The sequence below is a fragment of the Notolepis coatsorum genome (genome assembly GCF_963971535.1).
Source record: "Notolepis coatsorum genome assembly, chromosome: 1".
Classification (NCBI taxonomy): domain Eukaryota; kingdom Metazoa; phylum Chordata; class Actinopteri; order Aulopiformes; family Paralepididae; genus Notolepis; species Notolepis coatsorum.
Window position 1 is genome coordinate 65,888,387 of NC_140165.1, and position 26,389 is coordinate 65,914,775.

Here is a 26,389-nt window from a genome sequence, read left to right on the forward strand (position 1 = left end):
TCTGTGGTCCAAGGATCGCCGGCGCATTGAACGGCACTACAGTGGGTTCACCTGGGATACCCTTGGCCGGACGAGGCAGCCGGATTCTACCCCCCCCCCCCTCCTACTCCTGTCGGCTTACAAGCGACCGGATTAACCCCCCCTTAGTGTATCTAGTATATAATCATTAAAGTATCATTGCTGTTATTCCTTAACTATTCCAGGTCGTATATTTACCACCTGCGCCATCAGAGATTGGACATTCTCTATTGATATACCGACGAATACTCTTTGCCATAAAAGTGCATACTATTTCAATTCATAAATGTAATTAAGTGATTAAGTGCTTGCTCTACACACCATTGCTGTGTAGTAATAAACGCATACTTCGACTTCGTACATTTGTGTTGGATCCGTTTCATCTACGTGAGAGTGTTTATGATAATATATTTATGCCGTGTACTGGGTGGCCGAATATTAAGTACAAAGGTAGTGGTAGTAAGTATCACATCTAGTAATACAGTCAGGGAATTGTACCCCTCAGTTACAATTGGTCCTTCGAGCCGGAGGGTAATCAGTGTAATATTAATATAGTGTTATTAATATTGAAATGGCCTATGATGAACACTCCACGAAACGATCCTCCTAACCAACGCCCGCAGCGCGAACGACGGCTCCCTCAGTACTTAGAGGCTTACGCTGTCAGTCAACAACCTAGTCTTCTACTAACAGTAAACGCGGTAAAACTAGAAAGTAAAAGTATGTCTAACCCCAACGCCCAGACTACCCCGACCATAGAGGCCCCTACGGGCTCTAATGTAACTGACCAAGTTCACGGTGGGGACCAGTGGGAACCAGACATGACTTCACACCCCGCCAGTACTGAAGTAGTCCCCGATGAGTCCCGGGAGGAATACAACGCTACCGAGAGAGAACTCGGCACGGAAGAAGACGGGGAGAGCACCGTGGAGATAGAGCTCCAAGGCTCCGCAAGGAGTACCCCGAGGGAAGGCTCCCCTATACAACCGCCTTCTCCCAGCGAGGCAGAGAGGACCCTACAGCAGGCCTTCCTCATCAGCCTGAACGCCGCTGCTGAACGCGACCGACTGCAGATCCAGCAGCGAAGCGAACACGAGCAGATACGTCTAGAAATAAGACGCATTCAGATGGAAGAGAATGTGGCCCGAGAACGAGCCGGTGCTCAACGGGACGCAGCGCGCGACAGACAGCAGTCGCAACTAATAGAACAGCTGATCAGACGGACAACACCCTCTCCCTCCGCCAGAGGCTCCAGGAACTCGTCTAGACACACCTCCAGGGCGGCATCCCCTAGCCGAGTAAACAACCCTGAACTTGACCAACAGACGAGGTCTATACCCCCCACAGACCACCTCCCCCCACCGGTCCAAGCGAGACCTAGCAACCGGGAAGGAGCAGCATATCCTGTGGAGAGGCTAAACCAGAGACTACAAGCACTGGATGACCTAACTGAAGACGAAGAGGAAGAGGAGGAGAACCACGCCCGAAGACAGCACAGTACTCTACCGGACCAGGAGGTCCGGTACAGCCCAGGCTATACTCCCGCGGAGCTGCGCTACAGACCCCCGACTCTATACACGGGTGAGCACGACGCACGACCCGCACCGAGGAACAGCACCTGGACAAGCGGGCCATGGTACACTGCCGGTACCAGCCCATACCAAGGAGCGGGAGGAGACTCGCCTAGGAGGCCTCTCCCCCAACGCTCGCCGATGTATCCACAGTCAGCGTCATACATTGGCACGCCTATGGTACCCGACTTCACCCAAGAGAACCGGGCCCAGTATACAGAACTCTGCATGTGTCTGGAGACCATGTTGGTGGATGTATTGGATGAACGCCACAAATACGCCATCCTACTGAAGCACTTAAAGGTAGCCCGCGCACATAATATAGCGCTCGCCTACGCGACTTCCACCACCCCATACACAGCAGCGCTGGTAGCATTGGACCAGAGGTATGGGCGCATATGGGATTACGTGATCCAGGAGATCCGACACATCGACCGCTTACCCCCAGCAATAGACAATCGAGCACTGGACGACCTGTCCATCAGAGTGCAGTCCCTGGTAGGGATGTTGGGAGCGCAAAGAGAGAAGGGGAGGCATGAACTTTACGCCAACTCAAATGTGGAAAGGATTCTGGAGAAGCTGCCGCCCGCTCGTCAGGAGCGCTTTAGGCGGCAGAGGGACCACAGAGACCCGAATGGCCCCGAACCGAACCTCCTCGATCTAGCAGACTTCCTGGCGAGAGAAGTCAGCAGCCTACGGCTAGATACATTCGGACGGAGCACCCCTGGCTCCAGAGAAGGAACCAGACGACTAAATGATGGAAGAAGATCGGTGACTGTGATGCACCAATCGGAGTCAGTACCGAGCAGCAGGAGCCACAGTACCCCCTCCAGAACGGAGAAGTGGAAGATAGTGTGCCCCTACTGTGAGAAAGAACACTGGCTAGCGCAATGTGACTCCTTCCCCAAGCTGAACGCGGAGGAAGCAGGTCAATGGATAAAGTCCAACAAGCGCTGTTTTCGCTGTGCGCGCTCACACATGGCAGCCGAATGCCGCCTAAAGAAAAGGTGCACCAAGTGCGATGGAGCCCATCTGGACATACTTCACGACAGTAACAGACGGCGCCCTTCATCCGGACCATCCAGCCGCAAAGCGAGCGTCATGTACATCGATCCCGCCAGCAGCAGTGGAGCCCGAGTACTCCTAAAAGTAGTGCGTGTGACACTAAGCTACCAGAATAAAGTCCTGGACACTTACGCCGTCCTCGATGACGGGTCAGAGAAGACCCTGCTGCTCGCCTCCGCTGCGGCCCAGCTAGGGCTGCGGGGAAGCGAAACCCAAATGACAATTCGGACAATAAGACGAGATTTGAAGACGATAAAGGGCGAGAATGTCTCATTCTCTATCGCAGCAAGCGGCCAGCCTGAGCGACGGTACCAGATTACAGACGCTTTCACCAGCCAAGAAATAGGGCTGTCGCGGTACACATACCCCGTCGCCAAGCTGATGGAGAAATATGCACATCTGCGCAAGTTACCGATCCCGCTCATAGACAATGCTGTCTCCCCCTGTTGATAGGCTCCGACCATGCAGACCTCATTGTCCCGATAGACCGGGTTCATACCGGACCCCGAGGCTGTCCTGCAGCAGTCGAGACCCGTTTGGGATGGACTCTCCAAGGCCCGCTCGCCAAATCTCTCAACCGAAGTACAGCCACTAGATGTCTCCACTCCCGAGTCACAGAGGGAGAAACCGCACTCCTGCAACACGTAGAGCGGCTATGGACCTTGGAACAAATGCCCTTTAAGAACGGAAAGAAAGACATTCGCTCTAAAGATGACATTTACGCCATTCACCTCCTCGAGACAGGGACCAAGAGAGTCCCGGTCAACGGCGTGTTGAGATACGCCACGCCACTCCTGCGGCGAGAAGGAATGCCTACTTTCCACGCCAAGACAGACGCCACAGAACGGTACCTGCTGAACACGGAGCGGCGCTTAGCCAAGAACCCCGCCCAAGAGAGTGTATACCGCGCTGAGATTGAGAAGCTCATCACAGCGGGACACGTCACAAAGATGGACATTAAAGAGGCTGACCAGACCACTGAATCGTGGTACGTGCCCCACCACAAGGTCCATCACAACGGTAAAGACCGCATAGTATTTAACTGCAGCTACCAGATCGGATCCCAAAATCTAAATAAAGAGTTACTGCCCGGTCCCACACTCGGCCCCTCCCTACTCGGCGTTCTACTCCGCTTCCGCCAGGAAAAGGTGGCCATCAGCGGGGACATTAAAGGAATGTTCCTGCAGGTGAGATTAGTAGAGGCGGACAAGCCCCTGTTACGGTTCCTATGGAGAGAGAAGCCAGGAGATGAGCACCCAGCCATCTACCAATGGGAAGTCCTCCCCTTCGGAACGACGTGCAGCCCCTGCTGTGCTACATTTGCACTACAGAAACATGTAGCAGAGGACCCAGCAGCGGACGAAGAGGTCCGACACAGCGTAAAGAACAGCTTCTACGTAGACAACTGTCTACAAAGCCTTTCAACCCAGGAAGAAGCCGAGGCTCTCCTGATTAAACTCCGCGCCTCATTGATCAAAGGCGGCTTTGATCTCAGGCAGTGGGCCAGCAGCGATCCGCAAGTACTGCGCAGCCTCTCCTCCGAGGACAAGGCAGCCAGCAGCGAGACCTGGATGGCTACAATCCCGGGAGAAGCCCAGGAGATGACCCTGGGATTGGTGTGGCGATTCAAAACAGATTCGCTTCACTACAGACACAAGCCCCTGACTACGGAGCAGGGAAGGCCGGCGGCGGCGCCGACCACCAGACGGAGTGTGTACACAACACTCGCCCGACAATATGACCCGCTAGGATGTATTCTACCGTACACCACCAGGGCAAAAATGATTGTACGAGCATTGTGGGACAAGGACCAGGGCTGGGACGACCCCATTCCCGCACACCTTGCATCCACCTGGAGAGAGTGGGAGATGGAGCTCCACTCACTCCCAGGCGTTAATATGCGCCGAAGCTACTTCCCACCCACGGTGAGGCCAGAGACATGTAAAATGGACTTACACGTCTTCAGTGACGCCTCAGAGGTCGCATACGGATCATTAGCCTACTTGCGGGCCCAAGACCAGGGGGGAGAGATCTACACAGCATTTGTCCTCGCCCGCTCGAGAATAGCCCCACGCAAGCAACAATCTATCCCACGTCTAGAGCTCTGCGCAGCCCTAGCCGGAGCGCACCTAGCCACGCTCATCCAACGTGAGCTCACCATACCGGTGTCTAGAACAATCCTGTGGTCAGATTCCACGACGGTACTCGCCTGGATCAAATCGGACTCATGCAAGTACAAAGTCTTCGTGGGAGTCAGAGTCACCGAGATTCAAGACTTAACCGAAGAGTTAACCGGAGAAACAGAGTGGCGCTACGTTGATACAAAACAGAACCCAGCTGACGCCATCACCCGGGGGATGCCCCTGGATGACCTCACCCGTCGCAATGTCTACAGTGACGGCCCCGCATTCCTAAGACTCCCGGAAGGACAGTGGCCCATGCCTATCCCGAGGGAAGCAAGTCCAGAGGAGGTGGAAAATAAGAAGTCTGTGTTCTGTGGATTGAGCACCGTAGCCTCCACCGACCCTAACATAGACGATTGCACGTCCATAGAGAGTGCACAACAAAGAACATTCCTGCGGTACCACCCGGAGTGCAAGTCCCCCGCTGATATGTCAGCAGCTAACTACGAGGAAGCAGAATTGCTTCTACTGCAGCGAGCCCAGAGAGACTCGTTCCCCGATGAATTGGCCTGTCTACAGGGAGGAAAGCCCGTCCCATCCGACAGCAGATTAATTCATCTGGCCCCCGAGAGCGACGCTCATACCCTCATCAGAGTGGGTGGTCGCCTACGCAGAGCCCCCAATCTACCGGATGACATTAAATACCCGATCGTATTGAACAGCCGACACAAGGTCACAGAGCTGATTATAAAGAAATACGATGAGGATGTACATCACGCAGGAGCAGAAAGAGTCTTCGCGGAAATCAGACGTCGTTACTGGATCCTACAAGGAAGAGAGGCGGTACGACGCTTCCAGCGAACATGTCTAGACTGCCGCAAGTGGCGCGCGCAGCCCAGCATACCAAGGATGGCTGACCTTCCTCCATGTCGCCTCCGAATCGGTGACAAGCCATTCCACTCAACGGGTATGGACTGCTTTGGCCCGCTGCACATAAAGAAAGGAAGAGGAACCGAGAAGCGGTGGGGTATTGTATTCAAATGCATGACCACCAGAGCGATACACATCGAGCTTCTCCCGACCATGAGCACAGACTCATTCCTTATGGCCTTCCGAAGATTCACATCACGGAAAGGAAGACCGTCTACCCTATTGTCCGATCATGGGACAAACTTCAAAGGCGGCGAAAGAGAGCTGAGAGAGAGCTTCCAAGCTATGGGCCCAGAACTTAAGACCCACCTCGCTCCAGCACAGGTTGATTTCCAATTCAACCCCCCAAACGCACCCCACTTCGGTGGCACTTGGGAACGAGAAGTGCGCTCCATAAAGACAGCCCTGTACGCAGTACTTGGGGCCCAGACTGTGGCGGAAGAAGTCCTAATGACAGTCCTCACGGAGATTGAGGGAGTACTTAACTCGAAGCCCCTCGGATATGTCTCCAGTGATGTGGCGGATATCGACCCAGTTACCCCCAACACACTCCTGATGGGGCGGCTAGATCCTGCATTACCCCAGACAATGTACCGGCCTGAAGAAGCGAACGGCCGACGAATGTGGAGGTACAGCCAAGTATTAGCCGACAAGTTTTGGAACAGTTTCCTACTGCACTACCTACCGTCTCTACAGACCCGCCAGAAGTGGGTAAAGGAGAGAGACAATTTGACAGAAGGAACAGTCGTCATGATTATTGATCAATCACTGCCCAGAGCTATGTGGCCGGCCGGCCGCGTAAGCAAAGTGATCACCGGTACCGACGGCAAGGTCCGAGCAGCTGAAGTGCTCGTCCAGGGTCGCACTTACACCCGTCCCGTGGCGAGGCTCATAGAACTGCCTCGACTCCCAGACACAATCGATGATGACCATGACCCTACAACCCTATGACTTTGTGAAGTTGACTGACCCCTACAGCAAACCCTTATGTGTAAATAGACAACGCGATTAATCTGTCTCTGTTTAACTGATTAGGTCTGGGACCTATTCAGGGGGTGGCTGTTGTGAAGGGCCAGATTAAACCGAATATATATATTTATTTATATATATATATTTAATTGTATTTGTATATTCTCTAATATTCCCTGATATCCCTTGTATATTCCTTGTACAATATGCATTGAATATCCATTCTAGCCTACTGAACATCCCATAATAGTCTCCATTCTACTATTGGTCGAGACCTTGGTGCCAGGCTGCCATACCCCTCAGACCCAGTTCAAACGTACCGCTCCACATGTACGAACAAGTCCTAGTTCCGCGTAGGAATCTGGCTACCGCACCACTAATGGGACTATTTGTTCATAGTGCGTATATATACTGCGCTACTAAAGTAGGACTTTCTTTTCAGTCCAGTTTCTTACCCTCCAATAGAGTCACAGACGTAAAGCCTCCCCGCGACGCCACGTGTGGGAGTAAGGCCAAGTTCGCCTACCTTCGGTATTGAGACATCGTGTATATTAATATTTGAATAGTCATATTTGGCACTATATCGTCGAGTTGGACGTAGTCTATTAAGCTAATAATAGTCTGTTAATATATAGTGCTTCGTGCGGTGAGAATACTACCGTAGTCAGTACCCCATCGTTTCGGGCAGAAAACTGGCTGCTTACCCAGGGTGGTTGACCCCATGTGAAGCTGCACCCGAGGAGCCCCAGAGCCGACGAGCGAGTGGACCTGTATACCGGATTATTCTACCGACGACAGCCCGCCTTCCCAGGCACGGATTATGCTTTGTATACTTTGATTATTCCATGGATAAAGACCCCCGACACTGCCGTGTGTTGGAACCCCCCCCCCGGAGAGGACGCAAGGTGAGGAGACGCTCTGCAAGACGAGGTCGCTTCACGTCTCTCCCCCGTGGACCGGAGAGAGCCGGCCCACAAAGAGTCCACCTGCTTTCATCTGTGGTCCAAGGATCGCCGGCGCATTGAACGGCACTACAGTGGGTTCACCTGGGATACCCTTGGCCGGACGAGGCAGCCGGATTCTACCCCCCCCCCCCCTCCTACTCCTGTCGGCTTACAAGCGACCGGATTAACCCCCCCTTAGTGTATCTAGTATATAATCATTAAAGTATCATTGCTGTTATTCCTTAACTATTCCAGGTCGTATATTTACCACCTGCGCCATCAGAGATTGGACATTCTCTATTGATATACCGACGAATACTCTTTGCCATAAAAGTGCATACTATTTCAATTCATAAATGTAATTAAGTGATTAAGTGCTTGCTCTACACACCATTGCTGTGTAGTAATAAACGCATACTTCGACTTCGTACATTTGTGTTGGATCCGTTTCATCTACGTGAGAGTGTTTATGATAATATATTTATGCCGTGTACTGGGTGGCCGAATATTAAGTACAAAGGTAGTGGTAGTAAGTATCATATCTAGTAATACAGTCAGGGAATTGTACCCCTCAGTTACATAGTGCATTCTTCTTTTGTTAATTTCAGATTGACATGTCAAGGAAGAAATGCCTATTCAAGCCCTGTGACGGCAAGAACAATGACTTCAAGACAACTGGACCAAAAGGCATTACAGCTTTGCTTCAGAAGAGTGAAGAGCTTGACGATTCAGCTACAACTGAGACTTTATCGAACATCATTGCTACCCATGGTGTGTCAGCCTCTGTAGTTTGTCACAAATCATGTTATAGCTCATATACCTCTAAGTCTAGAAAGGCAACCAAAGGCAAGCTCAGCTCATCTGATGGTCAGCTAGGGAAACGTATGTCTCGTTCTCATGCCTTTGACTTTTCGAAACAATGTCTGTTTTGTGGTATCATTTGCAAACCTAAAGACACCAAACACCCTGATAGATGGAAGCCAGTGAAACAATGCCGGACTGTTGAGAGACCAGGAATGCCATCCTTCAAAAACATCATCTAGTCTAAATGTGATGAGCGCCAGGATCAATGGGCTGAGGAAGTGGCTCTACGGGTAAATGCCGTCCTGGACCTGCATGCAACTGATGCCCAGTATCCCACCAAGTGCTACGATGACTTCAAGAGAGTTTCCTCAAGTGCAAGTTCCCAGTGCAGACCGTTTGATAGCTATTTAGCTGCTGTCATTGACCACATGAATGCAGACAAGTCATCAACCTGGACAGTGTCAGAGTTACATGATATATATGTAGCCAACTCCGGGCTTGCCGTAAGACTCCACCATAAATATGGTAGCGCAGAGCTGGTCAAGAATCTTAACGAGCATGGCATTGTCACCACCTATGATGAAGTCATACGGTTCCGGAAGTCAGCTGCCAAATTTGCTTCAGAGTACCCAGATAAGTATCTGCGCACAGTTGGCTTGGAGAGGCAGATTGGCCCCATCCACAGTTGGGGTGACAATTTTGACCTTGTGGTCTCACACTGAACGGTTGCCGCACGACTCATGCCATGGCCACTCAGTTTATGCAGAATCCTGCAGGTATTCTGTTCCCTGGAGGAGCCACTCCTGGTGGTGGGGTCATGTCACTAAAACTACCTCGTCTGACAAAGCTTGACGCTGGGAAACTCTGTCTGGCTCACAAGAGCAGTTTTGTGATCGAACATTACACAGGCCCCAAGAAGATGACACCACCAGCTCTGAAAGAAGTCCCAAGAACTGATGCTATCCAAGATGCCATCACACAGTGTGTCAAGAGCACAGAAGAAGGATGCTGCTTGGCTCTCGCAGCTCCACTCTTCCCGTCTTCCCCTGGACTGGTCAGCATACAATGCTGTGCAAGATCGCAGTGATGATAACAGAGCTCCAAAACTGAAGACCATAAGTGATGACATTAAAGTAAATTCAGAGGAAGATGAAGACAGTGGGGAGGAGTTTGATGATGAGGAGTTTGATGATGTGGATTCAGAGTTCTGAACACGGTAGCCACTTTCTGAGTGAGAAGTAATTATCTACTACTATGCAGTAGGAGGAAGCACATATTGTTATGTTGTGGCCTATATGCTTGAGTAATGTAAATATCTTTCTTTTGTTATTTCTGTTTTATTAAGCTATGTTATTGTACACAGTTTGACCAGTTTTAGTGTTTTTCCTTGCTGTAACGTTACAGGTAGTAAATAAAAGAGCGGATGCCCTTCACATCTGAGTCTTTGTCTTGACAACGCAATCTTTATACACCTGCCTATCTACTGTACTATGACAATATGACATTACCATATGAACTATTTGGGGTCAGTAGAGATATTGTGAATACATAATGTCTGTGCTGTCCAAATGTAATAATTTCAGTGTCCTCTAAAACTTTCTAATTGACTGAAAATGCACAAATATTGCACCAAAATTAGTAGAAATTTGGTAAATTCCAGTCAATATTGCAATTTCGAAACTCTTGAGTATCATCAATGGATTCAGCATCCCGAATAACCCCCAAAACCACTCCAACATTGTTGAAATTGATCAAGTACTTTCCGAGATTTGTCCATTTAGGTGATTAAACAAATGTATGCTAATTATGCAAATAAAAAAAATTGCCCAACATGTTAAACTTAGCATCCGGCAGTTTCTAAGTGCTGGTGACCCATACTATCCATATCTATCATAAAAGTTTGGTGGTTCCAAAATTTCCGGGTTCATTGTGTTGGCAAATAGACTATGATGGTTTAGTAGCAGTACAGTCTAGCTTCTGTCTGATTGTGTAGGGTACTGAGGGTAGTAGGGTTAGTAGCTTCTGTCTGATTGTATAGGTACTGAGGGTAGTAGGGCTAGTAGCTTCTGTCTGATTGTATAGGTACTGAGGGTAGTAGGGTTAGTAGCTTCTGTCTGATTGTGTAGGTACTGAGGGTAGTAGGGCTAGTAGCTTCTGTCTGGTTGTATAGGTACTGAGGGTAGGAGGGTTAGTAGCTTCTATGTGATTGTGTAGGTACTGAGGGTAGTAGGGCTAGTAGCTTCTGTCTGATTGTGTAGGTACTGAGGGTAGTAGGGTTAGTAGCTTCTGTCTGGTTGTGTAGGTACTGAGGGTAGTAGGTTAGTAGCTTCTGTCTGGTTGTGTAGGTACTGAGGGTAGTAGGGCTAGTAGCTTCTGTCTGGTTGTGTAGGTACTGAGGGTAGTAGGGCTAGTAGCTTCTGTCTGATTGTGTAGATACTGAGGATAGTAGGGTTAGTAGCTTCTGTCTGGTTGTGTAGGTACTGAGGGTAGTAGGTTAGTAGCTTCTGTATGATTGTGTAGGTACTGAGGGTAGTAGGGTTAGTAGCTTCTGTCTGGTTGTGTAGGTACTGAGGGTAGTAGGGCTAGTAGCTTCAGTCTGATTGTGTAGGTACTGAGGGTAGTAGGGTTAGTAGCTTCTGTCTGGTTGTGTAGGGTACTGAGGGTAGTAAGTTAGTAGCTTCTGTATGATTGTGTAGGTACTGAGGGTAGTAGGGTTAGTAGCTTCTGTATGATTGTGTAGGGTACTGAGGGTAGTAGGGTTAGTATCTTCTGTCTGATTGTGTAGGTACTGAGGGTAGTAGGGTTAGTAGCATCTGTCTGGTTGTGTAGGTACTGAGGGTAGTAGGGCTAGTAGCTTCTGTCTGATTGTGTAGGTACTGAGGGTAGTAGGGTTAGTAGCTTCTGTCTGATTGTGTAGGTACTGAGGGTAGTAGGGTTAGTAGCTTCTGTCTGATTGTGTAGGTACTGAGGGTAGTAGGGTTAGTAGCTTCTGTCTGACTGTGTAGGTACTGAGGGTAGTAGGGTTAGTAGCTTGTCTGGTTGTATTGAAGGTACTGAAGTACTGAAGGTAGTAGGATTAGGGTTAGTAGGTACTGTGGGTGGTAGGGTTAAGGTTAGTAGGTACTGAGGACTTTTCAGACATTACCACCGTGTCCCATCATTTACAACATGATACTGACTGACCTGAGGGGGGTGCTATACACACTGGTCAAACCTAAGGTATTTATCATGCCATATCGCTCACACAATAAGCAAGATTGGGGGTGCACATATCCAGCTATCCTGGAGAGTTCTAAGGGTCTGACTGACCTAGTAAACATCCGTCCTGAGTGTCTTGCAGTAGTGTTGTGGACACAGCGGATCTCTCTAGAACCTCTGTGTCTCTCAGACCTCCGGGCCAGTGAGTCTTGGCGCTCAGCAGGAGGCCGCGGGAGTCACACACCAACTGGCACCCCACTGAGTGGAAACCCTTCTGGTTCACATAGGAGGAATCCTCACTGTTTGGAGCCTTTATCGCCACCTGAGAGGAGGGGAGGAGAGAGGACAGGAGAGATGAGAGAGGAGAAGAGAGGACAGGAGAGAGAGGAGGGGAGGAGAGAGGAGGACAGGAGAGAGAGGAGGGGAGGAGAAGAGAGGACAGGAGAGAGGAGAACAGGAGAGAGAGGAGGGGAGGAGAAGAGAGGACAGGAGAGAGAGGAGGGGAGGAGAAGAGAGGACAGGAGAGAGGAGAACAGGAGAGAGAGGAGGGGAGGAGAGCGGAGGACCGGAGGAGAGGAGAAGAGAGGACAAGAGAGGGGGAGAGGAGAGGACAAGAGAGGACAGGAGAGGAGAGAGAAGAGAGGAGGAGAGAGGAGGACAGGAGAGAGGAGGGGAGGAGAAGAGATGACAGGAGAGAGGAGAACAGGAGAGAGGAGAGGAGAGGAGGAGAGAGGACAGGAGAGGAGAGGACAGAAGAGAGGACAGGAGAGAGGAGAGGAGGAGAGAGGACAGGAGAGGAGAGGACAGGAGAGGAGAGGACAGAAGAGAGGAGGACAGGAGAGGAGAGAGGAGAAGAGCGGAGGACCGGAGGAGAGGAGAAGAGAAGAGGACAAGAGAGGGGGAGAGGAGAGGAGAAGAGAGGACAGGAGAGGAGAGAGAAGAGAGGAGGACCGGAGGAGAGGAGAAGAGAGGAGGATAAGAGAGGGGGAGAGGAGAGAAGAGAGGACAGGAGAGAGGAGGAGAGGAGAGGAGAACCGGAGGAGAGGGGGAGAGGAGAGAAGAGAGGAGGACAGGACAGAGGAGGTAGAGGAGGAGATGAGAGGACAGGAGAAGGGAGAACAGTAGAGAAGAGAGGGGGAGAGGAGAAAGGAGAAGAGAGGACATGAGGAGAGGGGGAGGAGAGGACAGGAGAGAAGAGGGGATAAGATGAGTATACAGTAGTTTATATTACAGTAATGTCATTATTCTATGTAGCAGGTTGTTCGTATATAATACAGTAATGTCATTATTCTATGTAGCAGGTTGTTGGTTTATATTACAGTAATGTCATTATTCTATGTAGCAGGTTGTTCGTATATAATACAGTAATGTCATTATTCTATGTAGCAGGTTGTTGGTTTATATTACAGTAGATGTTATTATTCTATGTAGCAGGTTGTTGGTTTATATTACAGTAATGTTATTATTCTATGCAGCAGGTTGTTGGTTTATATTACAGTAATGTTATTATTCTATGCAGCAGGTTGTTGGTTTATATTGCAGTAGATGTTATTATTCTATGTAGCAGGTTGTTGGTTTATATTACAGTAATGTTATTATTCTATGTAGCAGGTTGTTGGTTTATATTACAGTAGATGTTATTATTCTATGTAGTAGGTTGTTGGTTTATATTACAGTAATGTTATTATTCTATGCAGCAGGTTGTTGGTTTATATTACAGTAATGTTATTATTCTATGTAGCAGGTTGTTGGTTTATATTACAGTAATGTTATTATTCTATGTAGCAGGTTGTTGGTTTATATTGCAGTAGATGTTATTATTCTATGTAGCAGGTTGTTGGTTTATATTACAGTAATGTTATTATTCTATGCAGCAGGTTGTTGGTTTATATTACAGTAATGTTATTATTCTATGTAGCAGGTTGTTGGTTTATATTACAGTAATGTTATTATTCTATGTAGCAGGTTGTTGGTTTATATTGCAGTAGATGTTATTATTCTATGTAGCAGGTTGTTGGTTTATATTACAGTAATGTTATTATTCTATGCAGCAGGTTGTTGGTTTATATTACAGTAATGTTATTATTCTATGTAGCAGGTTGTTGGTTTATATTGCAGTAATGTTATTATTCTATGTAGCAGGTTGTTGGTTTATATTGCAGTAATGTTATTATTCTATGTAGCAGGTTGTTGGTTTATATTACAGTAATGTTATTATTCTATGTAGCAAGTTGTTGGTTTATATTGCAGTAATGTTAGTATTCTATGTAGCAGGTTGTTGGTTTATATTGCAGTAGATGTTATTATTCTATGTAGCAGGTTGTTGGTTTATATTGCAGTAGATGTTATTCTTCTATGTAGCAGGTTGTTGGTTTATATTACAGTAGATGTTATTATTCTATGTAGCAGGTTGTTGGTTTATATTACAGTAGATGTTATTATTCTATGTAGCAGGTTGTTGGTTTATATTACAGTAATGTTATTATTCTATGTAGCAGGTTGTTGGTTTATATTGCAGTAGATGTCATTATTCTATGTAGCAGGTTGTTGGTTTATATTACAGTAGATGTCATTATTCTATGTAGCAGGTTGTTGGTTTATATTACAGTAGATGTTATTATTCTATGTAGCAGGTTGTTGGTTTATATTACAGTAGATGTTATTATTCTATGTAGCAGGTTGTTGGTTTATATTACAGTAATGTTATTATTCTATGCAGCAGGTTGTTGTTGTTGTTTACCTGGACACAGTCCAACACTCCCAGGACTTCAGGAAGTCCTGCCACTCTCTGGAAGTCCTGCATGGACTGCTGCCTACTGCTGGCATCTCTGTAGTATTAAACACAGCACTGGTAGTGTTACACACACAGTAGTAGTAGTAGTACTAGTATAAATAATAATAATGATTATTATTGTAATAATAGTAGTAGTGGTAGTAGTAGTAGTAATAATAGTAGTAGTCGTAATAGTAGTAATAATAATAATAATAATAATAATAATAATAGTAGTAGTAGTAATAGTAGTAATAATAGTAGTAGTAATAATAGTAGTAGTAATAATAGTAGTAGTAATAGTAGTAATAGTAGTAGTAATAATAATAGCAGTAGTAATAGTAGTAGTAGTAGTAATAGTAATAGTAATAGTAATAATAATAATAGTAGTAGTAGTAGTAGTAGTAGTAGTAGTAGTAGTAGTAGTAGTAGTAGTAGTAGTAGTAGTAGTAGTAGTAGTAGTAGTAGTAGTAGTAGTAGTAGTAGTAGTAGTAGTAGTAGTAGTAGTAGTAGTAGTAATAATAATAATAATAATAATAATAATAATAATAATAATAATAATAATAATAATAATAATAGTAGTAGTAGTAGTAGTAGTAGTAGTAGTAGTAGTAGTAGTAGTAGTAGTAGTAGTAGTAGTAGTAGTAGCAGTAGTAGTAATAGTAGTAGTCGTAATAGTAATAGTAGTAATAATAATAATAATAATAGTAGTAGTAGTAGTAGTAGTAGTAGTAGTAATAGTAATAGTAGTAGTAATAGTAGTAGTAATAATAGTAGTAGTAGTAATAATAGTAATAGTAGTAGTAGTAATAACCTGTTAAAAGTAATAAAGTGTGGAGCTTGCTCCACCAGAGCCCTGGTGACGTTAGCCAGGCAGCGGGACATGGAGGCCTGGCTGATGCCCATGGAGTCTCCCAGGCTGCTTTGAAACGAACCACTGGTGTAGAAACCCAATGCTGCCAGGACCTGAACCTCCGGACTGATGGCCCTTGATCTCTGGGTCCGTCTGACCAGAACCTAGAGAGAGGGAGAGAGTGAGAGTGAGAGAATTTAAATTTAAATATTTTATGGAATCATAGCAACACCATTTTGGATAAACATCCAACAGAATCTTTAAATACATTTTACACATACACAGTAAAACACCAACAAATGCATGTAGATCAGAATTAGGCAGAGACCCACCCATTGAAAATTGACATTCAAAAGAGAGCATTCAAATGTTAGAATCGCCATAAAAACAGCCCCCTAGACACCCTGTCACAGGGCTAGACAGCGCCCCCTAGAGTTACATCCAGCCCCCTAGACGCCTATTCTTTAATTGGAGCCGAAGAGTGCTGCCGATAGCTTCCGCGTTTTCCCTGATTGGCTGCGGCAGCCGCAGAGCGGAGCGGCAGAGCTTGCGGCATTATGTAGCCGTAATCCATGATATTTTTCCATCAACGCTTAGCTCAACTGGTACGCCGCCGTGCTGTGGAGCCTGCAGTGCGGTTGGTCACAAGTTCGAATCACTTCAATTTTTTATTTTTTTTTTTTTACGTCTATCATCTCTCGCTATAAACGTGCATTCTTCCGCTGGTTAAGTTTAGGCATTCTTTCGGAGTTGGTTAAGGTTAGGGTTAAGTTAAGGTTAGGCATTATTTCGGAGTTGGTTAAGGTTAGGGTTAAGTTAAGGTTAGGGAGGGTTAAGGTTAGGCATTATTTCGGAGTTGGTTAAGGTTAGGGTTTGTCACAGAGAATGCCTGTCTGTCTTTCTTGACGTGGAGGATGCAGCCTATTTCCACACTGCCGCTCTCTCGCGCTGCCGCGGTCACATGGGCGTCATGGCCAATCAGAGAAAAGCGACGCACTCTTCGGCTGTGATAAATATAGACGCCCCCTAGACACCCACTGTCACAGGGCCAGACAGCGCCCTCTAGGAGGTAGAAACAGCCCCCTGGCCTAGACAGTAGACACCCTCTGTCACAGGGCCAGACAGCGCCCTCTAGAGGTAAAAACAGCCCCCTAGACACCCTCTGTCACAGGGCCAGACAGTGCCCTCTAGAGTTAAGAGCTTTATATCCACTTAACAGTAACACATCTACAGATGTCATTTCTATTACATATTACAACCTGGCAGCGTATAGAAATGTTTATTTGTTCATAGTGTAGTACATGTATGTGTTGAATGGTGTAGTACATGCATGTATTGAATGTTGTAGTACTAGGGGTGGAACGGTTCACAAAATCAACGGTTCGGTTCGTATCACGGTTTTGTGGTTACGGTTTTCGGTTCGGTTCGATGTGTGGTTTTTTATATATAAAAAAATTTAACACTCAAAAAATGTAAACATGATTCTCATTTATTTGAAAAAAAAATAAAGGTTTACAGCGGTTTGCCTTAAATAATGTTTGGCACACAAAGACCGAACTGACTGAAAAATATAGGCTACATTTGTCAAAGTATTAACTTAGTGCAAACAAACTAAATAATTAAACCTTTCTATTTTTGTAGGCCACATTATAGACAAAGGCCAGTAACATAAAGTATGCATATGCTCAACCAGCACTAGACTTTCCTTTCTTTAAAATAAACACAAAAAAACAATGTCAACAATGTTTAAATTCCCTGATCGTCAGTTCTTAACACATTAATTGCCACGTTGGCCGCCATGCGTTGAGTGCCAACAACGAGTAAACTCGCATTCATAATTCATCCAGGAAGCCTCCGGGAGCCAGCTGGACCCTGTCTGATATTGCAACGCCTCAATACCGCCGCCTGGTGGATTTCGGGCGAGTTACACTCCACTCTAAACCGGAAGTGGCGCTCGGTGCATCGGGGAAAAAGCTCCGCCAGAGATATCTTGTAACGTGGATCAATATACACACCTCGAGTGCATTGGATCGCTTTCAAGACGCAAGAATCAATATGCTTTCAGCGTTTATTGCGTCATACAAACGGAAAATGGATCTAGCAGGTTTTTATATATAAAAAAATTTAACACTCAAAATGTAAACATGATTCTCATTTATTTGAAAAAAAATAAAGGTTAACAGCGGTTTGCCTTAAATAATGTTTGGCACACAAAGACCGAACTGACTGAAAAATATATGCTACATTTGTCAAAGTATTAACTTAGTGCAAACAAACTAAATAATTAAACCTTTCTATTTTCGTGGCCACATTATAGACAAAGGCCAGTAACATAAAGTATGCATGATATGCTTAACCAGCACTAGACTTTCCTTTCTTTAAAATAAACACAAAAAAACAATGTCAACAATGTTTAAATTCCCTGATCGTCAGTTCTTAACACATTAATTGCCGCCATGCGTTGAGTGCCAACAACAAGTAAACTCGTTTTTATGATCGTTGTTTCTTTTATTAGCTATTGGCATTCATAATTCATCCAGGAAGCCTCCGGGAGCCAGCTGGACCCTGTCTGATATTGCAACGCCTCAATACCGCCGCCTGGTGGATTTCGGGCGAGTTACACTCCACTCTAAACCGGAAGTGGCGCGCCGCTCGGTGCATCGGGGAAAAAGCTCCGCCAGAGATATCTTGTAACGTGGATCAATATACACACCTCGAGTGCATTGGATCGCTTTCAAGACGCAAGAATCAATATGCTTTCAGCGTTTATTGCGTCATACAAACGGAAAATGGATCTAGCAGATCGACGTCATATAATTGGAATATTTTTCCTCCAGTCTCATCAGGCACAGGTAAGAGGAATCTAACGTTATTTCCAGCTCGATTGTCCATTTATTTCATTGCAATCTGTCCGATCAACGTATGGTGTTAGTGACAATCAAGGAATCATAAACGCCCCCCCCCCCCCCCCCCCCCCTTTCCTTCACGCATGATGGAGCATAATGTATAGCGATCATATGCATTTGAAAAATTTTATATAGCGTGTATAGGGACGAAACGCCAATCGATAATGTATAATACGCGTCGGGGCCTATAACGCGCGTTCTAGGAATTACTGCTATACAGTCTAAAAACATACTTATATTCTCGGCGGTACTAACACGACAATGTATGAATGGAAAAATATAACGTTCCCACATCCGGAACGATAGATACCCGATGTTGAATGGGCCATAGTAATGTCGATATAGCTATAATATTTAAAAAGTTATAGCCCTGCAAAGAAGGTGAGCCACTCCATAGGGTTACAGCACTGGCAGAGAGTGGTAAAGATGTGCATACTGCATGGCACCCAATGTGTTAATGGAAAGATTAGTTTTCCGCTTGAAATTAAAGTGCAGTATTTGAAATACAATGAAAGGAATATGGCTGGATTTCTTATCAAAGGGAAAAGTGTCACTGTGTTATTTAAAATAAATAAACAAACAAATTAGAAGGCCATCAATATAGAATGCAGCATAAATCAAACTAACACACACACACTGTAGGCCTACTGTTTCAAAACAACACTACTCTCTAACATTATTTAAATATTGAGTGCAACACAGTAATTGTGAAACGGTGGTGGATTAACGCAATTCACACACGAAACTGTCTATCTATGGGTTGGGTCTATGGGTCGACTCTACCTACAGTGGAAGTTGAGTGGAGTTGAATCGAGTTGATACCATGGAGTGGGAAAGCGGCAATAGTCCCGGTTGGAGTTAGTAAACACAATGTTAGCCTTCTTGGATGTTGAATAAACGTCATTCATTGTCTTTCGACACCCCGCCTCAGACTCCATTTTATCCTCTGCTAGCTACGGTAACATTTCATTGATGTCTTTTTTTCTTTTTATCCTCTTTTTCTCCACCTGATTTTCTATGCTTTCCTCCCCATCCCAATTTAGTCGTTATGCCAATTTCCCCCCCTCCCCTACCTGGTCGTTGTGCGCATGTTCCCCCTACTGGTCGGTACAAGGGAACCCTGAAGTCTACCACATGCTTCCTCCGACACATGCAGAGACAGCCAGCGGCTCTCTTTTCACCTGGCAGCGAGGACTCTCATTGGTGAAGTGTAACGTGTGGGAGGTCACGCTGCCTTCACCACTTCCTGCCTTTCGCTGGCAGGCGCCCAGACCTGACCTGTAGGCGTCGCTGTCCACAACGCCAGATTCCCACCCACGACTTCCCTCCCGCTAACTCAGCCAAACGAGTTAGTATGACGATCGGCCCAAGCCGCAGGCAATGCTGACTCCGGGAGTCGAGACCGCAGTCTACCTGAGTGACTGAGTGAGATTGCTACGCCACCCGACCGCCTTATTTCATTGATGTCTGATAATGATTTCACTGGCTGTATTGAAGCTTGCAGGCTACCAACGTGCATTGTACTTGTAGCGTCACAAACCGTGCTAACGTTATGGCAAGATGTAGGCCTATGTAATGTTAATGCCAAATAGATACCAGTTTCCTCTCTGTGTGTTTAGTAGAAAGCTATCTGGCTGCATGACCGGTTAGCCTTCGGGAGGGGTGTTAGTTGGACAATGCCTAGGGCTAAGGCCTAACAAAATAAATTGTTTGGTTCCTGTTGGTTGTCAGTTAAGGCCATGGGTAGGTAGGGAATTCATTTTATTTTATTTTATTTTTTATTAAATTTTTTCCCATGGCGACTATGGATAGGGAATTTCTTTATTTAATTAAAATGTTCACGACAACATGGATGCATGTACTCTGCCAGCATGTTTAATATCCATAATACTAAAGGTTTGACTACGATTTTTATTAAACTTTATTGTAAAAAAACTATATATATTTAAATCATAAAATAAATTGGGTCGCACATAAATCGGCAGGGTCGGTCGGCAACCGGAACCAAACCATTTATTTTGATACTAACCAGTCATGTCCGCTTCGATTCATTGTGCTAAGCTAGGCTAACACGCAGCCAGATAGCTTTCTACTGAACGGACAGAGAGGGAACTGGTAGAATTGTTGCAGGGATGCTAACTGTTAATGCCAAATGTTTTTAAAGTCGTAATGGAGATTGATTTATATTGCGCTTGCCATTTCCACGCACTTTCTACGAACTGACTAGCACCTCCTGCAGCAGCCGGCGCTTCACCTCTCCGTGCCAAATGAAGACAACTTATTTTTTTGCATCCCCTGAACCGAACAATACCCACACGTCCCGAACCGTGGAGGTCGTGCCGAACGGTGTACGGTTCGAATGCATACCGTTCCACCCCTATGTAGTACATGTATGTATTGAATGATGTAGTACATGTGTGTATTGAATAGTGTAGTACATGTGTGTATTGAATGGTATAGTACATGTGTGTATTGAATGGTGTACTGTAGTACATGCATGTATTGAATAGTGTAGTACATGTGTGTATTGAATAGTGTAGTACATGTGTGTATTGAATAGTGTAGTACATGTGTGTATTGAATAGTGTAGTACATGTGTGTATTGAATAGTGTAGTACATGTGTGTATTGAATGGTGTACTGTAGTACATGTATGTATTGAATAGTGTAGTACATGTGTGTATTGAATAGTGTAGTACATGTGTGTATTGAATAGTGTAGTACATGTGTGTATTGAATAGTGTAGTACATGTGTGTATTGAATAGTGTAGTACATGTGTGTATTGAATGGTGTAGTATATGTGTGTATTGAATAGTGTAGTACATGTGTGTATTGAATAGTGTAGTACATGTGTGTATTGAATGGTATAGTACATGTGTGTATTGAATGGTGTACTGTAGTACATGTATGTATTGAATAGTGTAGTACATGTGTGTATTGAATAGTGTAGTACATGTGTGTATTGAATAGTGTAGTACATGTGTGTATTGAATGGTGTAGTACATGTGTGTATTGAATAGTGTAGTACATGTGTGTATTGAATAGTGTAGTACATGTGTGTATTGAATAGTGTAGTACATGTGTGTATTGAATAGTGTAGTACATGTGTGTATTGAATAGTGTAGTACATGTGTGTATTGAATGGTGTTGTTGTGAAGGATCAGATTAAACCGAATATATATATTTATTTATGGATATATATTTAATAGTATTTGTATATCGTTTGATATCCCTTGTATATTCCTTGTACATATACACTGAATATCCCTTTAGTCTACTAACAGCCCATAATAGTTTCATTCTACCATTGGACAAGAACCTGGCGCCAGCAGCCAAGCCCCTTGGTTCAAGTTCAATCGTGCCGACGAACATGTCGTTACAAGCCCGGTTCCGCGTAGGAATACGTCTGGCGAAATACGAATGGTACTATTTGTTCACAGCGCATATATATATGGCGCAAGTAAAGTAGAACTTTCTTTTTAGTCCATTAGTCCTTTACCCTCCAACCTAGTAACAGACGTGAAGCCTCACCCACGACCCACGTGTGGTGCAGTATGGCCTACTTGGCCTCAGAATAGGCATTGAGACATCGTGTGGATTAATAGTTGAATTGTCATAGTTTGGCACTATACCGTCGAGTGGGACGTATTTCTATTAAGTTAATAATAGTCTATTATGTATAGGGATGCCCCCCGGACCCCGGTTTTAAACGGGAACCGGTACTATATTAGAAAATACCGGAGTATTTATAAGCTCTGACGTCCTCGGTACTGCTATCGATACTCTAGAGAAATTATTATTATTATTATTATTATTATTATTATTATTTAAAAGTTGCGAACGATCCTCTCTCTGTCTCTGCACGAGAAGCGAGCCGCAGCCAGCGAGTCAATTATTACACACACTCCTCGCGAGTCGCTCGCTAGTGCTACACATAGACATACGGGTACTACATACGGGTACTCCTTAATGAAAGTGCCCCGACGCCCCGTGCTATAGCGCTCTGCACACAGACAGCAGCTCTGCATGCACTGAGTCGTGATCATGGCGGATAGAGCGAAGCGTTCTAAAGTATGGATATACTTTACAAGGGTCAATGCCGACAATGCACGTTGCCACAAGTGCAACAAAACATTTGCCAGTAAAGGTGGCAATACGAGCAAATCAATTTATCAAAACATCTGTTGGCAAAACATGATATTAGTGTGCAGAAATGCGCGTATTCGACTGCCTTGCGCGCAGTGTTCCATCTGCATACTGCAGCCGTAACCCAAGATACGGAGTTGCCTAGGCTAATAACAAATTATTACAAATAGGCTAATAAACAAAACAATTGTTTAGCTACAAATACTACAATCTAAACTTTTTATAGATCGTCAAGCTGAGGCGTCAGCCACTATGTCCCAGCCCAGTGAGCCCAGGGCCACCACACATCCTCCCTCTACCTCCCTCCACCACCCAAAGTCCTTTCTCCCTAGCAGCTAGAGGAAGGATGACAGAGGATAGGGTGAACGAGTGTCACAGTTCTGTTAGCCTTTTGCATTTGTTGTTTATTATAAAAAGTCTATAATTCAGAGTCAGACACATTTAAAACATTGTTGCTGCTGTTGCTGAAGAAATTATATTAATTTATTATATTTATTTATAAAGTTATATAAAAGAACATTGCTGCTGCTGTTGCTGAAGAAATTATATTTATTTATAATACTTATTTATAAAGTTGTATTTATAAATAATAAAGCAATGTTGATTCTGTTCTTAATTAATTGTCTTTTTTTCTTGCAAAAAAATAACCAAAAAGAACCGATAAGAGTATCGATAAAGTACCGAACCGTTAAGCAGTATCGATAAGAGTAGTAGTATCGATAAAATCCTAACGATACCCATCCCTAATTATGTATGGTGCATCGTTCAGTTAGAGTTATAAAGTGAGCAGTACCCCCATCGTTCCTGGCGTTATCTAGAGTCTTAACCAGGCTGGGCAGACCACGTGTGGTGCTTTCATCCGAGGAGTTCTGGGCCAGGACGAGTGGACCTGTACATTGGATTACTTTACCCGGACGACGGTGAGCCCTACACGGCTTGGATTATCTACATGCTTTGGGTGCTTTGATTATGCCATGGATAACAGCCAACACTGCTGAGTGTTGGAACTACCCCCCGAGAGGAGTCCAGGTGAGACGGCGCTCTACCCCGAGTGAGGTCGCCTCACGTCTCTTCGTTGTGGACCGGCAGCTATCGTCTACAAGAGGGCCCAGCTGTATTCATCTGTGGACCGAGGTTCTGTGGGCACCGTGTTCAGCACTCTGAATTCTCCCAAGAAATCGTTGGCCAGATGGGATATCGCCGGCGGCTCTCCTAACCCCCCCCCCCCTACTGACTTACAACCAGCGGGACCCCCCTTTAGTGTATCCAGCTATAATCATTTAAGTACCATCGCTATAGTTCCCTAAAGAACCAGGTTGTATACTTGCTCCCTGCGTAACCAGAGATTGGACATTCAATGTTGATTTGCCTACGAATACTCATTTGCCTTACAAGTGCATTCAAATCATAAATGTCATTAAGTGAACGTTGTATATACCCTTTGCTATATAAAATATTCGATTTATACATTTGTGTGGACTTCGTTTCATCAGGTGGGAAAGTGTTCATCATATCTACATCATGTACTGTGTGGCCAGTATTCAAAGTACATAATCGGTAGTGGTTTAATGATACCATACTTATCAATACAGTCAGGGAATTGTACCCCTCAGTTACAATTGGTCCTTCGAGCCGGAGGGTAACTAGTGTAATATTAATATAGTGTTATTAATATTGAAATGGCCTATGATGAACACTCCACGAAACGGTCCTCCTAACGTAGAACGCCCGCGGCGCAGACGACAGACACCTCAGTACTTAGAGGATTACGCTGTCAGTCAACTACCTAGCCTTCGACAAACGGTAAACGCGGTAAAAGTAGAAAGTAAAATTATGTCTGACCTTAACGAACAGGTTACCCCGACCACAGAGGCCCTAGTGGGTTCTAATGTAACTGACCAAGCTCACGGTGGGGACCAGGAGGGAGCTGACATGCCTTTACCCCCCGCCAATACCGAAGAAGTAGTCCCCGACCAGCCCCGGGAGGAAGACAACCCTACAGAGAGAGAACTCTGCACGGAAGAAGAGGAGGAGAGCGCCGAGGAAATAGAGCTCCAGGACTCCCCAACGAGTACCGCCAGGAGCGGCTCACCTCTACAACCGTCTTCCCCCAGCGAAGCGGAGAGGATGCTATCACAGGCGTTCCTCGTCAGCCTGACAGCCTCTACCGAACGCGATCGACTCCAGGGTGAACGCGATCGACTTCAGGGTGAACGCGATCGACTCCAGACACAGCAACGGAGCGAAGAAGAGCGCATACGCCTGGAGATGAGACGCCTTCAGACGGAAGAGAATATGGCAAGAGACCGAGCAGACACCCAGCGTGCCGCTGCCGGTGCCCAAAGAGAAACAGAGCGCGACCTCGCTCTCATCCAGCGCGAAACCGAGCGCGACAGACTACAGGGCGAGCGCGACAGACTACAAGCCGAGCGCGACAAGTTACAAGCGCAGCTAATGGAGCAGCTGATCCTCAAGGCAACACCCTCTCCCTCCGCCAGGGGTTCAAGGAACTCGTCGAGACAACAGTCAAGGGCAGCGTCTCCTAACCGAGCAAGCGACCCTGAACTTGACCAACAGACCAAGCCTATACCCCCCGCAGACCCCCTTCCCCGACCGGTCCAAGCGAGACCCAGCTACAAGGAAGGAGCAGCATACACTGCGGAGAAGCTAAATAAACGACTACAGGATCTAGAGGACCTGATAGAAGAAGAAGAGGGAGAGGAGGAGAACCAAGCCCGACGACAGCACAGTACTCCACCGGACCAGGAGGTCCAGTACAGCCCAGGCTATACCCCCGCGGCGCTGCGCTACAGACCCCCGACTCTATTCACGGGTGAGCACGACGCACGACCAGCCCCGAGGAATAGCACCTGGACCAGCGGGCCATGGTACCCTGCCGGTACCAGCCCACAGAGAGGCGCAAGAGGAGACTCGCCTAGGAGGTCTCTCCCCCAACGCTCGCCGATGTATCAGCCATCCACGGCGTCATACATTGCCACGCCGACGTTTCCAGACTTCACCTATGAGAATCGAGCACAGTACACGGAGCTCCGGATGTGCTTAGAGACAATGATGGTGGATGTCGCTGATGAACGCCACAAGTATGCAATATTACTGAAGCACCTGAAAGTACCGCGAGCGCACAATATAGCGCTAGCCTATGCCACCTCTACGACCCCATACACCGCGGCTCTAGCAGCGCTGGACCAGAGATATGGACGTATATGGGATTACGTAATCCAAGAGATAAGGCATATTGATCGCCTACCCCCAGCAACAGACAATCGCTCATTAGACGACCTGTCTATAAAAGTGCAGTCCCTGGTAGGGATGCTGGGAGCGCAACGGGAAAAGGGTATGCACGAGCTATACGCCAACTCTAACGTCGAGAGGATTTTAGAGAAGCTGCCACCCGCCAGACAAGAGCGCTTCAGGCGGCAGAGAGACCACTGTGATCCTAACGGTCCCGAACCATCCCTCCTCGATCTAGCCGACTTCCTGGCGAGAGAAGTCAGCAGCTTACGACTGGATACGTTCGTGCGGAGCACACCAAGCTCCAGAGAGGGACCCAGGAGAATAAACGATGGAAGAAGATCGGTGACTGTCATGCACCAATCAGAATCAGTACCGAGCAGTAAGAACCACAGTACCCCCTCGAGAAAAGAGAAGTGGAAGATGGTGTGCCCGTACTGCGAGAAGGAACACTGGCTGTCACAATGTGACCTGTTCACAAAGATGAATGCAGAAGAAGTGAGTCAATGGATAAAGTCCAACAGGCGCCGTTACCGATGTGCGCGCAGTCACATGGCAGCCGAATGCCGCCTAAAGAAGAGGTGCAGTCGGTGTGACGGAGCTCATCTAGATGTACTACACGACAGTAACAGAAGAAAGCCTGCACCTGCACCATCGAGCAGCACCAAGGCAAGTGTCATGTACATTGACCCCGCCAGCAGCAGCGGCGCCCAAGTGCTCTTAAAGGTAGTCCGTGTAACATTGAGCTACCAAGATAAAGTCATGGACACTTACGCCGTCCTTGATGACGGGTCAGAGAAGACCCTTCTGCTCGCGTCCGCTGCGGCCCAGCTGGGACTG

At 46.3% G+C, this 26,389-nt stretch overlaps 1 protein-coding gene across 2 annotated transcripts in view; it reads right to left on the reverse strand.

Annotated features, from left to right (window-relative positions):
* harbi1 (harbinger transposase derived 1) overlaps window positions 1-26,389 on the reverse strand; it is a 46,998-nt gene that overhangs the window by 10,669 nt on the left and 9,940 nt on the right. For both annotated transcript variants that reach the window (XM_084315194.1, XM_084315195.1), the window contains exons 3-5: window positions 15,207-15,409; window positions 14,363-14,450; window positions 11,734-11,944 (exon numbers count right to left, since the gene is read on the reverse strand). In XM_084315194.1, the coding sequence (XP_084171320.1) occupies window positions 11,734-11,944; window positions 14,363-14,450; window positions 15,207-15,409 (502 nt within the window). The remainder of the gene's footprint in view (window positions 1-11,733; window positions 11,945-14,362; window positions 14,451-15,206; window positions 15,410-26,389) is intronic.